The sequence below is a fragment of the Rhamphochromis longiceps genome, linkage group LG18, assembly GCF_057381845.1.
Source record: "Rhamphochromis longiceps isolate RC_006_pf linkage group LG18, R_longiceps_female_GT1.1, whole genome shotgun sequence".
Classification (NCBI taxonomy): domain Eukaryota; kingdom Metazoa; phylum Chordata; class Actinopteri; order Cichliformes; family Cichlidae; genus Rhamphochromis; species Rhamphochromis longiceps.
This window is the reverse complement of record NC_140574.1, coordinates 37,908,422-37,926,493: the sequence shown is the minus strand read 5'-3', so window position 1 is coordinate 37,926,493 and position 18,072 is coordinate 37,908,422. Positions and strand designations below refer to the sequence as shown.

Below are 18,072 nucleotides of genomic sequence, written 5' to 3'. Positions count from 1 at the left end.
ACAGACTTGAATGAGGAAAAGAAAAGGGAGAAAGGAAGAGGGGAAAAACAGTGGAGAAGAGGGACGGGGATAAATGGCAAAAAAACAAAAACCAACAAAATAAGCAGACAAAAAATGCATCTATCAATCACCTGGATCACCTGTTGAGAAAGAAAAAAGAAAACAAGCAGAAGAAAACAAGAGTAATAGAATAAACAACATCACAATGATATATGGGAATATGACAGTAAATACTAAACATTAAACATTATTGTGCAGCACATAAGATCAACAGAACACAGTGTGCTTTGAGGTAGGAGCCAAAAAGGGTGTAGTTTGTGGGTGTGATCACCCGTGTGTACACCTGTGAGCATGGACGCGCTTGTTTTTAAAAGGTTCATGTAATGATCTGTTAGAGGGTGTGGGGGGGCCACAGCCCCGTCCTCCAGGGCATGAAGCAGGTGTGGAGGAGATCAAAACTCCAGACATCCAGAGGCCCCCAGAACACAAGAGACCAAGGAAGACCAACAGAGGGGCAGCCGCGCCACTGTCCCAGAAAGAGCTGAGGAGAGTCCCAGATGAGGGACTTATGCCAGGATTTATACATCGGGGAAACCAAACAACCTCTGGCTACAACACAGCAGAGCCACCTCGTCAGGCCAGGACTCTGCAGTCTATCTACACCTACAGGCCAGTGGACACTCTTTCAATGATGAGGATGTAACATCCTGGACAGGGAGGAACGCTGGTTTGAAGGCGGAGTCAAGGAGGCCGTTTACGTGAAAAGGGAAAGACCATCTCTGAATGGAGGAGGGGCCTAAGGGTACATCTGTCACCATCTTCCAATGCTGTGATTGCAGCCATTCCCCAACTCTCTGTGAATGGGACTCATGGTTATTGATCAGTGGTTGTTGATCAATGGTCATGAGAATTTGCATAATTAAGATCAATGAACTGACCTCCCAGCCCATTGTTCCTTCAGTGGGCTGGTTTCAGTCATTATGTAAATGTGCTGATTATAAGATTGAAACCTGCAGTCAGCTGAGACTGAAGACGTCACCTGATGATGACGAAACGTTTCCCACTGAAAACGTCCAGATGAACAGAATCAGCTTTTGGAGATTTTCTTACCTGGATGACTGAGCGTGCATCAAGATGTCTATGAAATACTTACCTGAACACCGTGATGTCACCTGTTGGTTGGTTATGTGCGCTTATGAAGCTATGAACATTTTCATGATCTTAGCTATTTTTAAACCAGATGTCGTATCAAACTTTGAAAATCATCGGCTCGTGATTTGTGAATGAAAAGTCAAGAACCAATAAGCATAGACTGGTTTCACCTGCTCTAAAGGGAATCATAACTTACACACTGAACATCACTTCGTTTTCAGCATGACCTGAAACTGGCGAATGAGACCATAACCTCGACATGAAAGTGTTTAGTGTGGTCACAAACCCTGAGAGCCGGTGTTTGTTTCCCATAGAGCTGAAACAGAGGAGCTGCTGGCTATGACACACTGACACTTCTGTGGCTTCACCCTTTCTAACCTGTTATTAATGTTTGCCTTGGCTTTGTTGTCTTCTGATAGGCCACCACACACTGGGTCCCAGCCAACCAGAACCTATTATTACAAGGACTTCTTCCCACCCCTTAGTCCCAGAGCAAACAGGACCCATGCTAACGCGTAGCGCCTCCTGTCGAGAGCCGTCTATGACCAATATGAAGAGAGCCAGTGCTGAAGTGGAGGTGATAAGTCCGTCCAGTCCGTTAGGCAACCGTGACAACATGATGACCTTCAGCAGCAGCACACTGCCAAGGTAGCTGTTTTTTAATGAGTCCATAGTCATAGTTGCACTTTGGAATATCTAGTTTTTTATTGTTTTAGTTGAAAAGATATCATGTTTATTTTATCCATTTTTTTCAGTAATTTTTTCCAGCAAGTAAAATTGTCTGTTTTAGAGATTCTGGAAAGTAAGGAGTTGCAGACCAAGACGAGCTGTCTGCAGGGTCCATGATCTTTGGATCGTTATAAACCGTGGAATAATGGCAATGATTAGGAAACCTGATGTAGTTTCATGTTGAGGGAGTGTTGATGGGCAATATGAGGCTGATGGGTCATTGTCACCACCTCGACAACGTTCGGGGGGGTGGGTGTCATGGACACCTACGTTTGTGAGCGTAGGTGTCCATGACTTCAACGTCACAGGTCACGAATTCTTGTCAATGTGATAACTTGAAAACAAGAACACGTAGCAAATTGATACCATGTTGTCTAGAAGGCTGAGGGAAGCACTGGTGGTCGCCAGTATTTTTGAATTCCACTTTATACAATCATGTGCCAGGTGGAGGTTTTTAATAAGTAAAGTAAAATGTTATTTATATAGCACCTTTCAAGATAAAATCACAAAGTGCTTTACAGAGGCAGAAAACAGACATCAAAATCTAAAACAAAACAAAATCAACCAAAAGCGAGTTTAAACAGATACGTTTTTAACTGCTTTTTAAAAGACACGACTGAGTCCACAGATCTCAAACTCAAAGGGAGCGAGTTCCAGAGTCTGGGAGCCGCTGACGCTCTGTCACCTTTTGTTTTTAACCTTGTATGCTGGACAACCAGCAACCCCTGGTCACAAGACCTCAGGGACCTGCTGGGGTGATAAGAACCAAGAAGATCACTGATGTACGTTGGAGCTACAAAAATATTTGTGTTTGGGTCCATTTGAAGTTCAACGACTCTGATACTCAGAAAACGGCTGAGTATCGTTTCCAGGTCCTGAATGTTCAGAGGAAAAATGCAGAGTGGAAAGCTCTCATGCAAAGTTCCAGAGAGACATTCGGGACTGCAATCTCCTCTGCTTCACCGAGACATGGCTGAACCCAGCGGTGCCGGACCACGCCATCCAGCCGGCCGAGTTCTTCTCGGTTCACCGCATGGACAGGACACGGGACTCGGGGAAGTCAAGGGGAGGCGGCGTGTGTTTAATGGTGAACAACAACTGGTGCAACAGTGCGAACGTTGTTCCTCTCACACGCTCCTGCACACCAAATCTGGAACTACTGTCCATCATGTGTCGTCCTTTTTATCTACCTCGGGAATTTACATCGGTCATTGTAAGTGCCGTTTATATTCCACCACAAGCGGACACGGTCACCGCCTTATGCGAGCTGCATGAGGCACTCACACAGCACCAGACACAACACCGGGACGCTGCGCTTATTGTGACGGGGGACTTTAATAGCGCCAACCTCAAACGCGCAGCGCCGAACTTTTATCAACACATCACCTGCCCCACCAGGGGTGAAAGGACACTGGACCACTGCTACACTACGGTCAAGGACGGTTACAAGGCACAACCCCGCCCTCCGTTTGGCAAATCTGATCACGCCGCCATCTTCCTCATGCCAAAATACAAACAAAGGCTGAAACAGGAAGTTCCGGTTCAGAGGAAGGTCGTGCGCTGGACGGATCAATCGGTGGCCGCGTTACAGGACGCACTCGATGACGCAGACTGGGGCATGTTCAGAAACAGCTCCGACGATGACGTCAACGTGTTTACGGAAGCGGTTGTGGGATTCATCGGGAAACTAGCGGATGATACCGTGGAGACAAAGACTATCACAACGTTTCCCAACCAGAAGCCGTGGGTGGATAAAACCATCCGCGACGCTCTGAGATCCCGCACCGCTGCCTACAACACGGGACTCACGACGGGGGACATGGACCCGTACAAAGCCGCGTCATATAACGTGCGGAGGGCGGTGAAAGAGGCGAAGCAGCGCTACGGGAGGAAACTAGAGTCACAACTCCAACAGAGTGACTCTAGGAGCCTGTGGCGGGGACTAAGGACAATAACGGACTATAAAGCACCAACAACCGGTATGACGAACGCGGCCGTGACTCTGGCAGACGAGCTGAACACTTTCTATGCTCGCTTCGAGGCTGCAGCTAAGGTCTCCAACAATGCTAGTGCTAGCGGCGCTAACGGCTGCAGACAGGAAGATACTGCCAGCACCGGAAACGTGCTCGTCATCTCCGAGCATGAAGTAAGGAGAGCCTTCAAGAGAGTGAACACCAGGAAAGCAGCAGGACCAGACGGCATCCCAGGTCGTATCCTCAGAGACTGCGCATACCAGCTAGCTCCTGTGTTCACTGAGATATTCAACATCTCTTTATCTCAGTCGGTGATCCCCACATGCTTCAAAGAGTCCATCATTGTTCCTGTCCCGAAGAAACCCCACCCTGCTTCTCTCAATGACTATCGCCCTGTAGCCCTCACCTCAGTAGTGATGAAGTGCTTTGAGCGCCTGGTCAGAGACTTCATCATTTCTTCACTACCAGACACACTGGACCCACTACAGTTCGCTTACCGTCCAAATCGTTCCACAGACGATGCCATCTCTCATCTCCTCCACACATCACTCACTCACTTGGACACTAGAAGGGGGAATTATGTTAAAATGCTCTTCATAGACTACAGCTCTGCATTTAATACCATAATTCCCTCCACACTCACCACCAAGCTGGAGCATCTGGGACTCAGCTCATCTATGTGTCAGTGGATCTCCAACTTCCTAACTGGCAGACCACAGGCAGTAAGGATGGGCGGACATGTCTCAGCCTCCACCACTCTCAGCACTGGAGCCCCCCAGGGGTGTGTTCTGAGCCCCCTGCTGTACTCTTTGTACACATATGACTGTGTGGCCACTACCAGCTCCACCACCATCATCAAGTTTGCTGACGACACCGTCGTGGTGGGCCTGATCTCTGATAACAACGAGACGGCCTACCTGAAGGAGATTAGGAATCTGGAGAACTGGTGCCAGAGGAACAACCTCCTTCTAAACGTCAGTAAGACAAAGGAGCTGATAGTGGACTTCAGCACTAAGCAGGAGAGGAACTACCAGACCCCCGTCATCAACGAGTGCCCAGTGGAGAGAGTGGACAGCTTCAAATACCTCGGAGTTCACATCACGCAGGACCTGTCATGGTCCTGTCACATCAACACCGTGGTGAAAAAGGCCCGTCAGCGTCTCTACCACCTCAGACGCTTGAGAGACTTCCAACTGCCCTCCAAGGTGCTCAGGAACTTTTACTCGTGCACCATAGAGAGCATCCTGACGGGAAACATCTTAACCTGGTTCGGGAACAGCACCATGCAGGACAGACGAGCTCTACAGAGGGTTGTGCGGTCAGCTGAGCGCACCATCCGCTCCGAGCTCCCTGACCTGCACTCAATCTACAGCAGGCGGTGCTGGACCAAGGCCAGGAAGATGGTGAAGGACCTCAGCCATCCCAACAACAGACTGTTCTCTCTGTTGAGGTCAGGAAAGCGATTCCGCTCCCTGAAGACCAACACAGAGAGACTGAGGAGGAGCTTCTTCCCGCAGGCGATACGGTCTCTCAATCACACACCACACAGTACTGACCCACACATATGGTTCTTACACACACACTGGACATTCTGGACATTGTTTTCACTTCATCACTTAAATCACTTTAAGCATATTTGCACTGCACAAGTCATAATGTGGATTGCACAACACTGGTCACTATATTCTTCATTTCCGGTTAATACTTGTACAGCTGCTGTTATTGTGTATATATTTATTTATATTTAGATTTCTTCATACATTCTTATATAGTTCTATATTGTGTATTGTGTATTTTGTTGTACAGTTATTTTATTTTCAACTTTAATTTATATATTTATCTTTATCTTATTCTTCCCAGTTAAATTTACCCTTCATTCTAATTTGTGTTGTACAGTTATTTCATTTTAACCTTAATTTATATTCTATTCCTTCCTAGTTAAATTTACACTTTTTAATTTTTCATATTTATTTCCTATCTTATTCATAGCCTTTTCCTTTTTTGTTTTCTTTAGGTCACGAGCAGTTGTCCAAGCATTTCACGACATATCGTACTGTGTATGACTGTGTACGTGACAAATAAAATTTGAATAAAATTTGAATTTGAATTTGACTTAATGTAGGTCATTTATTCTGGCAACAGGATTTATATTAACTTTCTAATAAACTAATAAACAAGTATTCTGAACACATGTTTAATGCTGCTTTACAATTTGAAGATAGAGTATCATATACTGTTTAATGGTCTCGGTAGGCTACCTGGAAGATCATCGTTTTTCCCAAGCAAACAGTGGGAGGTTTGGGGAAGAACAAACATGGAAGCACTGCAACACCAGTTCTTTGTATTCAGCCCTCGTACATCAGTAATAATAGCCTGTTTTTCCATTCACACACTGCAGCTAGAGAGATGTGTTCAGAGAGATCTGTCTGATCTGTAGATGTGAGAAACCCAAATATCAAGTCGTTCATCCGGGTAACACTGAATCTAGAAGTAGGTGAACAGAATGGAAAATGTAAGTAAAAAACTGAATGCCAGTTTAATGCTGCCATTACTCTTTGCCTTTTCTGGATGTAGCGTTGGCGGTGGCTGTTAACAGGTTAACTGTGATGGAGCGGGACCTCTGCAGGGATGCCGTTGGCCGTAGAATAACAGAACTGCAGCGTGCAGTCATTGGCATTCGCTGAGCATATGAACAGACTAGATTATGCTGTAGGAGTAAAACAGTAAGTTCTTGTTGTGTTTATAAGAGAAGACAAAGTGTGTTTTATGTGCAGATGAGTGAACAGTTCGTTCAGCCGTCGTCTTTATTAAGCAGTCTTAGCTCACAGAGTCCGCCGCCACTGAGTACACATTGAGACGTGAAATACCAGTACATACATACGTGTGTGTGTGTGTGTACACTTTTTGTTTGTTATTGTGTGAATGCATGTAGTTGGAATATTATTGGAAGTTTGGAAATACATTTGTATATTATTTTTTCTTTAATTTCCACAGTCGGCCTTGAGTGCCTTTGTTCCCACGGGCAGTGTGCAATGACAGAGACAGCAAAGGGATTTCAGAGGTGACAAAATTGTCTGTTGATGTGAGGAAGGAGCCTCACAGTTTGTGTGGTGACACTGAGAACAACTGGTTTGGAAACGACTTGGACAGAACCACTGTGGAGCAGGGACGATGATGCAAAACGGCTCTCTGATGGGGCGGTGTAGCTGTTTCACTTTATAGGTTTATACATGTACAAACAAGTATTTGAGTAACGTACTAATAGATGACGTCCCCAAGGTAACAAGAACAAACAAAACCTGGATCTAATGTTTGTGTCTGTAAAAACAAAGATCCCCTGAGGCACAGGATGTTTAAAGACAGATGGCTCAATGTGAAGCATCTTACAGGAAAAAACACAAAAAGGCCATTTTTAGCCTTTATTGGACAGAGACGGTGTAGATGGACAGGGAGACAGACTCAAAGCCAACAGTGTTAGCAGAACAGTCCAAAGCAGCGCCTGAGTAGAGGTGGGAGATAACAAAGTACAAATACTTTGTTGCTGTACTTAAGTAGAATTGTCAGGTACATGTACTGGAGTATATATTTTTCTGCAAACGTTACTTTTACTCCCTATATTTAGGCAAAAATCTGTACTTTCCTTACATTTCTACACAGGCTTGTTGTGCAGTCTGTCATGATTAGGCTGTGTGGCAGGCAGGAGAGGACCCAAACGCAAAACTCACGGGGACGCGGGGAATAAACTCAGAAAGCACAGCTTTACTGCTGGAAAGACGGATCACGAGTAATACAAAACTAAACTGGGAAAAACTAAATATAAAGCTCACCAGGAAACACAGGGAGAGTCACACACAGCATGAGGGAGAACGCGACACTGAACCGAGGGAGACGTGGACATAAATGCACAGAGAGTAAACGAGGGAAGTGGGAGCACATCTGGAACACAGCTGACACAGATAATCGTAACGAGACAGGGCAGGAGTGAACACAACATGACGCACACTGACGAGAGACTGTCAAAGTAAAACAGGAAGTGCACAGAGGTTCAGACAGGAGGAGAGAGCACGGACATAACGGGCTGGGGAATAAAACACGAGGGGAAACAAGGGTTCACAGATACACAGAGGGGCACACAGAGGGGAACCAAATAAGGAACATCTTAACAGAACCTAGGAACCAAGGCATGAATAAAGAACAAAATACAAAACACACGAAGACTAAGAATACCACGACAGTATCGCTTGCAGGGTTGATCTTCGGGGTTAAGGTGGTGCAGAAGGAGAAGCTGTGGCCTCGCACTTCAGACGAGTGTGTTATCTACTTCCTGAGCTAACTTCATTTAAAATGCCTTCGCTGAAAGCAGTCACAGAACAATTTGATGCCCTGCTCCTTTTTTGACGGCAACACTTGCTTGCTGCACAACAAAAAATCATTTGATTCTTTATGACTGCCATTTTTTCCTACTGACCTCAGAACAGCAAAAAGGCAGTCAAAACGCAGCAGAAGCACTGAGCCCTAGAAACAGAGCTGGTAAGAGTCACAGAGCGCCACAGAAACACAAGAGCCACATGTGCAACATGAAGAACAGCTGCATGCAGGCCATGGACCTCTGCATGCTCCCTGTTATGTGGCTCACGCTGCTGTTCTCCTCTCTGGATGTTCTGTCAGATACAGTGGAACCAGTAACCTCAGCATCCAGTACATCATCCTACTGGGGAGACTGGGGCTGCCGCTGGACAGCGACATGAATGCCAGTGCCCAGGTTTCTGTCCTCTGAGTATCCATACAGTGCTGAATTATTATTTTTTTGGTGGGGGTTGTTTCAAATTAAATTGTGATGCTGTGTTATATTAGAAATGTCCAGACTTTAAACAACACCATAACATGTTTGGAAATGTTCATGGGCACAAAGATAACAGAAGGCTGCTCTACCAGAACGCTAACTGGGCATTTGTGCTTTCAGTTTATGAATTTGACAGAACAATTATATTTACCAAAATCAATTAGTCATTTGTGAAGATCAAGCAAAGAAGATCATGAGCTCAGTGCTGTCACTCTTTTCTTTCTTCTCATAGTGCCTTTATCTTTCTTTTCAGATCCCACGGAGGTTCCTCGCTGGAGGAAGGTCGTATTCCACGGCGTCACGCTTCCATCCACGCCTCGATGGACTCAACCCGGTCCAAACAGCTGCTCAGCCAATGGAAGAACAAGAACGACAACAGGAAGCTGTCTCTGCAGGTGATAGACGGTATCAGGCCCGCCTCCTCTTCATCTCCTCAGAGGAACATGGAGCTGCGCTGCTCCTCTGAGCCGTCTGCCATGGGTCTGGAGGTGGAGCTCCGCGGTGGGACCCACCTGCCTATAGCCACAGGCCAGGAAGCTGAGCTGCGTGCTGGGGCGCACATCCCAGTTCAGTACATGAAACTAGCAGCTAGCTCTGTTCCTCTGGCCAATCATAATCATCTGTCCCATAATGGGAGCACTGCAGTGACTGGTGGGGCCAGAGTATCTATCCAGTCCCGACCTGGATCCTCTCAACTAGTTCATATCCCAGAGGAGGAAAATCCCACCAGCAAGGATCAGGAGAGTGAATCCGAGGACAGCATCATGGACGGGGGTGGGTCAGTGAGAGAAAAGTGGCTGAGAGTGACGGAGAAGACCACCATCCCTTGCAGGCCTCTCAGTGCTGGAGGACAGCCACGTCTCATGCAGGTTTGTAACTTCTTTGACTTCTTTCTTTAAACGTCAGAACCAGGACAGTGACGTGTAGCAGGGTAGAGCTGCATTAGTCCAGGCAGGAGATCACAAGCACCACAGACGCCTTCCTACAGGAATCTACAGGGACTCATTTGAACAGCAGTATGGTTGCTGTTGACTGACAGCTCTTAATGCCATCCTTTACTTGTAATATACGTTTGTCCAGGCTTCAGTTGATGTTACCTGGCAGGATACAGTGTGTGCTTCCTCCTCAGACCACAAGGGGAACGTTTGTCTGTTACAGTCTTCCAAACCATCAACGTGTCTTTTAGACCCCATTCCCACAAAACTGCTCAAAGAAGTCCTGCCATTAATTAATGCTTCGATCTTAAATATGATCAACCTATCTCTAATGATCGGCTATGTACCACAGGCCTTCAAGCTGGCTGTAGTTAAACCTTTACTCAAAAAGCATCTCTAGACCCAGCAGTCTTAGCTAATTATAGGCCAATCTCCAACCTTCCTTTATATCAAACATCCTTGAAAGAGTAGTTGTCAAACAGCTAACAGATCATCTGCAGAGGTTTATTTGAAGAGTTTCAGTCAGGTTTCAGAGCTCATCACAGCACAGAAACAGCTTTAGTGAAGGTTACAAATGATCTTCTTATGGCCTCTGACAGTGGACTCATCTCTGTGCTTGTCCTGCTAGACCTCAGTGCAGCGTTCGATACTGTCGACCATAATATCCTATTAGAGCGATTAGAACATGCTGTAGGTATTACAGGTACTGCGCTGCAGTGGTTTGTATCATATCTATCTAATAGACTCCAGTTTGTGCATGTAAATGGAGAGTCCTCTTCACACACTGAGGTTAATTATGGAGTTCCACAGGGTTCAGTGCTAGGACCAATTCTGTTTACATTATACATGCTTCCCTTAGGCAGCATCATTAGAAGACATAGCATACATTTACACTGCTATGCAGATGACACCCAGCTCTATCTGTCCATGAAGCCAGATAACACACACCAACGAGTTAAACTGCAGGAATGTCTTAAAGACATAAAGACCTGGATGGCCGCTAACTTTCTGCTTCTTAATTCAGATCAAACTGAGGTTATTGTACTCGGCCCTGAAAATCTTAGAAATATGGTATCTAACCAGATTCTTCCTCTGGATGGCATTACCTTGGCCTCCAGTAATGCTGTGAGGAACCTTGGAGTCATGTTTGACCAGGACATGTCCTTCAACGCACATATTAAACAAATATGTAAGACTGCTTTCTTCCATTTGTGCAACATCTCTAAAGTTAGAAATATCCTGTCTCAGTGTGACGCTGAAAAACTAGTTCATGCATTTATTACTTCCAGGCTGGACGACTGTAATTCATTATTATCAGGATGTCCTAAAAACTCCCTGAAAAGCCTTCAGCTAATCCAAAATGCTGCAGCAAGAGTCCTGACAGGGACTAGAAAGAGAGAGCAGATTTCTCCTGTTTTGACTTCCTGTTAAATCCAGAATTCAAAATCCTGCTCCTCACATACAAGGTCTTAAATAATCAGGCCCCATCTTATCTTAATGACCTTATAGTACCATATCACCCTATTAGAGCACTTCGCTCTCGCTCTGCAGGCCTACTTGTTGTTCCTAGAGTATTTAAAAGTAGAATGGGAGGCAGAGCCTTCAGTTTTCAGGCCCCTCTTCTGTGGAACCAGCTTCCAGTTTGGATTCAGGAGACAGACACTATCTCTACTTTCAAGATTAGGCTTCAAACTTTCCTTTTTGCTAAAGCATATAGTTAGGGCTGGACCAGGTGACCCTGAATCCTCCCTTAGTTATGCTGCATTAGACGTAGGCTGCTGGGGATTCCCATGATGCACTGGGTGTTTCTTCTTCACTCACTATGTATTAACAGACCTCTCTGCATTGAATCATATCTGTTATTAACCTCTGTCTCTCTTCCACAGCATGTCTTTATCCTGTCTCCCTTCTCTCACCCCAACCGGTCACAGCAGATGGCCCCGCCCCTCCCTGAGCCTGGTTCTGTTGGAGGTTTCTTCCTGTTAAAAGGGAGTTTTTCCTTCCCACTGTCGCCAAAGTGCTGCTCATAGGGGGTCATATGATTGTTGGCTTTTCTCTGTATCTACTGTACACTATAAAGCGCCTTGAGGCGACTTGTGTTGTGAGATTGAATCTTCTGCAGATGATGCCTGGGGTGCCCTGAACCAGCCCCCATCCTGTATTAATGGCACACTTATTGTCTGGAGGCACACAGAGCTTCTCTGTGGAGAGCACAGAGAGTCTGTCACCTTTTCACCGTGTGCTTGCTCCAAGGGGAACTTTCTGTACACTGTAAGGTCTTCACCAAGGTTGGGCGAATATATCGACAACAGGCTGAGCCTTTCATTGGTTTTACACGAGCGATTTATTTATTTATTTGTCCATGAGTAAGTTTGCTAATAATGTTGGTTGAAGCCAAGAGAAGCAGTCAACAGAAAATATAATAGCGCTGTTTTAACGGCGCCCTCCTCAGACTGCGTCTAAATGCAGTGATTGAAAGAACGGCAGCAGCCTGCGTTCAGAAAAAACAAAATCATTTGATTGAAATAAAAAACCCAATAATGAGGGAAACAAAGACAAACTGGCTTCTTTTTCCACTATAACCCTGTTTATCTGTCTTACACACTCAAACAACAAATACAAAATTAAACAAAAAGTATCACACTCCACATGTTCACAGTCAGCATGCAGTACTCTGCATTTATTGGTTTCTTTGTGCTTGTGTGTTTGAATAACATTTGTGCTACATTCGAATGAATGATAACTACGACAACATGAGAAGATATAAAGAGAGTTCCATCAAAAACACTGGTCGTCATCTTTGACCAAACACACAGTTAATGTAGTTTCTTGTTTTCCAATAATCTTTAAACCTTCAGTTTGACACAATCCTGAGTTGTCTCATAAGGGAAACAAAAAGCTTCAGTTTGTAAAGCTGTCACATGGATTCCTCGTTGGTTTAAAAATAAAAAAGTAACAGTGCTTTATTACAGTGCTGGTGCGTTGCATCATGAGAGCCGCGGCTGCTGAGAAGCTGACACGGTCGTGCTTCTTAGACCTGTTTTCCAAGTGTGGAGAAGTTCACGTTACACTGCCTGTCTCTTATTTTCCAGGTCATAGCCTTATCTAAACAACAGGGTCTGCTTCACTCTCCTCGGTCAGAGGACGGTGGCAGCACTGTCAGTTGCACCGGATCCATTCGGTACCGAGCCCTGACAGACCAGGATCCATCTCCACCCGCTTCCACCACTGGAGCCGTGGGAGGAGGTCTGTACTTCTAATAGCGCAGATTCAGCCGACTGCTCATCAGTGAAACACAATGAAATCATCCAAATTCTACTTTTAATTGAAAACAGTACAAGACAACATGTGACACTGAAACATTTTAAATGTAAACTCATTTGGATTTTGATCCCAGCAGCAGCTTTAAAAAACCTTTCCCTGCTTCCTTTAACCTCCCCAGGTCCTAGTTTGGAGACGCTGTGTGCAGTTTGGACCGTTTTTGATTTGATATTTAAAGTGTTTGTGCTCTTAAAAGCCTCTAAATGAAATCCCACAATGCATTTTGGGATTTGAGTTTTTTTGCTAAAAGAGTTTCCATTTGGGTCCAACCAAATTTAAAAGAAACAGGACATGTTTAGAGTGCTGATGAACCAAATCCTCAAGCTAGATGGGTTAAAGAGCAAAGGAAGAGAAGGTGATATTTATAAAAAATAAAATAAACAAGCTACAAAAAGAATAACACAGAATTAAGTACAGTATAATAATGATAAGCAGACTAAAACTGTGTGTAGTGCTGGCTCTGACCCTAACTGTGTAATGGCGTGACTTTAGGATCTGAATCCATGAATACGACAAGACTTCTTCGGTTGGCTGGTTTGAGACACACTTTGTTAGTTGGGGTGGGTTTAAAAATTAATTTAATCAAACGTGAAGCATAGTTTGGATCTTCTTTTGTTGCTGATTCAGTGAATTTTGGTCAGAGTGACGAAACCTGCAGCATCAGAGTCTGTGAGCTGTCGGCTTCCAGCCCCGACGGCGTGTCCGTGTTCGTGCCGTCGCTCTTTGTGTTCACGTCTTTCTGCAGACTCCGTTTACCTGCTCGTTAATCGTTTGGTGTTTGAGCTCTTTGGTGGTTGTTCACATAGTTTTGTGAGCTTTACACTGAAATTCTGCTGTTTCTGGCAAAATACATTTATATTGTAGCATATATTTATATTGGATTTTTACATGATTTAAAAATCGATATTGCATTATTCAAACTCAAATCAATTTGAATCGGGAAATTGTTTTGTTTTTAAACCCACTCCTGGAAATCAGTGACCATAGCCAGCCCTGTTGTTAGTAACTGGAGCTGGAACAAATGTGTAGTTCTCAGAATTGTTTCTTATTTCTCCGTCTAACAAAAGGAAACTTTGACACATCCCATCATTGGGCTGGTGCATCCCTGTGAGCACCTACAGTAACACATTTTGCTGTTCATACTTTTCTGGCTCGTACTTACATGCTTGTTGATGATTCAGTTCGCTGAATACTTGCTTGCTCTTCTAGGGGGAGGTTTGGAGAGAACTGGGAGTATCGTTCGTGTTGAAGCCCACCCAGAGTCCAGATCAAACAAACCAATAGTGAAACCTCCGAGCACTGATGGAAGCGGCTCCTGGCGATGGAGACCACCAGAACAAAGAGCTTCCCTTCGGCAGTCGGCTTTCAACCTCAATGACCTGAACAGACACACGGACAGCTGCGATTCGCTGAAGGACGGTGGATCGGTGGATGGGAGGAGGAGTGTCATGGGGACAGAAACAGAGAGCGATGGGGGTGGGGACGCAGGGGGCAGTGGAATGGGAGGAGGAGGAGGTGTCTACACCAGCCATCCACATGTTGTGCACCCGTTACATCCCTTACATCCAAATAATCCCAACAACTACCAGCACCTCAGTTTTAATCCTAACAATTCCAATAATCCCAGTTTTAACAACGCTCACGCTAACTTTAATCCTCCTTCTAACAACTCGAACATGCCGTTCACACCCACTGCCACCTTTGCTCCTCCCTTCCACCCCCACCCTCAAGCAGTCACCACTATCAGGGTTACACCAGTGGAGGCGACAGCTGCCAGCAGTGACGGCGGCTCGGACTGCCAGTCGGTTGCCTCATCCAGCCGTGAATCCACCTTGAGAAGGAAGAGCAGCAGCAACATGGTCCACGTCCAGGATCGAGGGCCTACCCCTGAATTCCACAACAACCACCGCCTTTGTGATGACGGCAACCGCCTTGACAACGAAAGCAGCAACCGCTTTCACGAAAACCTGCGAAGCTTTCAAGAGAACCCCATTCACCCCAACCACCCCAACAGGCAGCTGCAGGGAGTGTTTGGGCGTCCAAGCCCCACCCCTCCCCCTACTTTACCCCGCCCAATCCTGACTCACACTCCCCCGCCTACTTTTGGGCTGGCCTATAAAGAATAGCATGTTCAGTGTGAGTTATCCATCTATAACTACAATTATAAAAACAAGTAAACCATTCTAGACCAATGGGACGTTTCTGGAGATGATGTGAACAATCTGCTTACCACCTGCAGCCAATAGGACATGGTAAAAGACATTCACACGTTCTCAAATGACCAATCAGGCTACAGTAGATGGCCACTTTTGTCCAGCTTATTAAATTCTGTTAGCAGTAGGTTAGAGATCGACTTGGGTTCACAGGCCATAGACGTCGAGTCATGACTGCTCCCAGTTTGCTCCTGGTCAACATACAAGGAGTCGGTTGGACTGAGTTTGAGTCAACATTTCTTCTTATTTTACTACATATTTACATATTTTTATCACGTATCGCTACACTTGCTTCGTAGGCACAAAGATAAGAGGCTTAAATAAACTGCTGGTCTACGCTGGTATTATTACCCTGCCAGTGAGGACAGATTCACACTAATGACTCGCTTTTCTCTGGCTACAAAGCTCAGCTAAAATAGGGGTGACATTTCTACACATCCACGTTTTTGTCACACACAGGTAACATCGAACATCGTAACCACATGCCCTTAGATGGAAATTTGTATTCAAAGCCTATAACTGTGATTGTGTTTGTACATAAGAGTGTGGGCAGCCACAGGGGAAATTAAATCCACGGTCTTAATTATGTCTGGACTGCAAAGAGTCCCTTCTGGGTAATAACAATATATCTTATTTGATGGTGGTATTGTGTTTGTGTTGAATAAGAACAATATCAAGGGGCATATATGGTGTTTAGATACTAAAACAAGCACTTTTTCTCATGCTGTGTTTTATTGGTGCGCAGTGTATAAATGATTCTTACTGTGTGGTAGTTGTACTGACACACGCAGCATCGCCTGCACAAAGGAAGTTCATTCGTTTCCTGTTCTTTAGTTTGATTTCCCAGCTTTATGACTTGGTATTACAGCCACTCTAAGGACGAAACATGGAGTCATTACAGAATAAAGTTGGAACGGTTATGAGATAAAGTTTTATACGAAAATGTTTTATGATTAAAAAGATAATAATTATACGAGCACGCTGAAGTAACAGTGAGGATTTGTACTTTAAAGTGAAGAACGAGTAAATATAAGTGAAATGCCACTTTGTTCCGTTTTCAAAGGAAATCAGAATATTTTAAGAGAAAAAGACTAAAAAGTAAAAAGTGTACAGTATAATTAAAATGTAATTATCATAATTTAAATAACATTTTCAGGAAAAGGTCAAACTCTTAAAATAATCAAATGTAATTTTATTATATATGTTATTTTCAAAACATATAAATGATAAAAGATAAAATATTTCCATTAATAATACTTTATTATTTTACAAATAAATCACCCATTATCGAAGATTTTAAAAAAACGTTGGGAATAAACCAGAGAAAGGTTTTAAAAATTCTTTTTTTAACACTTCCCTGCTCTCTGTTCACATATTTATTATTTATTTTTTATAATGTTTCGCAGTTGTGGAAATATGAAATGAAAACTTTGTTTTTATCTCATACACTCAAATACTTTAATACTTGCATGTGTGGGTGAATTCATAGAGTATAGACAGTATTATTATTATTATTATTACTTTTTTCACTCAGTCATTGATGTCAGTGGAAAAAAAGTGTTTTTGTTGTTGTTGTTTTCTTTTTAAATGTATAGATTGCCAGTTAGAAGAATATTTAATAGACATTTTCTTAACCCAGTGTTTACATTGTTCAATAAACTTTGTGCCCAAGTGCCATCAAAGAAAAGTCCTGTAGCTGTAGGCGAGTCACATAGATACCACGTGTTTGTGCAGGACTCTACTTTGTTTATCTTGATGAGAATCTGCCTAGAAACAGCAAAGTGACGTTGGGATTGTGAAAACATTCAGAAAGCACCAACATGTGCGGTGGGTGATTTCCAGCTGCTGTGCTGTGTAGATATCTATATACTTTCTGTACGTGTTTGCTTGTGCTCCAGTATTTCTTTGCTTATTGCAGCTGTCAGTGCAGTGAATGATAACGTTTGATGCTACTGGAAAGACTGGGCCTGTCGAGCTGTTTTTAAATGGTCAAGCGAGCTTTAGTAATATAGTAAATTTCAAAACAAAAGTTGACATAAATCGCTTTCAGTCAAAGATCTGTGACATGCTAACCACATAAGCACAATGGAAATCAGTGCAAGGCGAACTAAGGAGGAAGTAGAGGAGCTTGATAGGAATCACGAGGGAACCTCAGAAGATTATGGCAGAGGACTAATATGAAAGATACTTTTAGTTGTTACCCAACCAACAGACAACTTGAATGTACCCTGATCAAGAAGCACCAGTTTGATGATTTCCCGGCCGCTGAAGTCATTTTTGTGTTTCGGTTGTTTGTTCGAATTCTTTTCAGCTGGTTTTTTGTTGTTTTTGTTTTTTCGAGACCAGCTAAAGATGTTGTGTAAATTTGAAATGGTGTGTAAGTTGTGGAGGGTTCTAGCATCATCACATTAAAGAGACACTGGTTAACAAATGCATGTTTATTTGGGCCAATTGAAATATCAGAAGTGAAAGATATTTCTGAACACAGTGAATGATGCAGCTATAAAAGACAGCGTGCTGACTGACGGACGCATCACTGTCCTCGTCTCTGGATCGCCAATAAAAACACAAATATATTCTGATTCCCTGGAGGTAGGGTTAGAGTTGTCCCTGAGAATGCCTTCGACTGCAGTTACTATCAGTTCTTTGATCTTCTGGTAATCGTTTTGTCTCTTTGCTATGAAAGATTTAATCTGGTAGGTATTTCCCACTAACTGAGCCCTGCAGTTCATTTCAGCAGTGGAAGTTAACTAAGTTTCTAGGTAAGCAGCAGTTGGTGAGCAGTGTATGCATGTGTTTTTAGCTCAGAAGGTTTGGTGAAGTTTGTAAGGCTTAAAAAAATTCATTTTTTTCTACTGCTTTACAAGTTTACAGGTAACTTTGTCCTGTTAATGGGAGAATGCAGA

At 44.0% G+C, this 18,072-nt stretch overlaps 1 protein-coding gene across 1 annotated transcript in view; it reads left to right on the top strand.

Annotated features, from left to right (window-relative positions):
* LOC146648892 (phospholipid phosphatase-related protein type 4-like) overlaps positions 1-17,625 on the top strand; it is a 72,233-nt gene extending 54,608 nt beyond the window's left edge. Inside the window, exons 8-11 of the mRNA XM_085388498.1 lie at positions 1,572-1,800; positions 8,951-9,566; positions 12,725-12,878; positions 14,163-17,625. Of these exons, the coding sequence (XP_085244624.1) occupies positions 1,572-1,800; positions 8,951-9,566; positions 12,725-12,878; positions 14,163-15,079 (1,916 nt within the window). The 3' untranslated portion in view covers positions 15,080-17,625. The remainder of the gene's footprint in view (positions 1-1,571; positions 1,801-8,950; positions 9,567-12,724; positions 12,879-14,162) is intronic.
* The last annotated feature ends 447 nt before the right edge of the window (positions 17,626-18,072 follow it).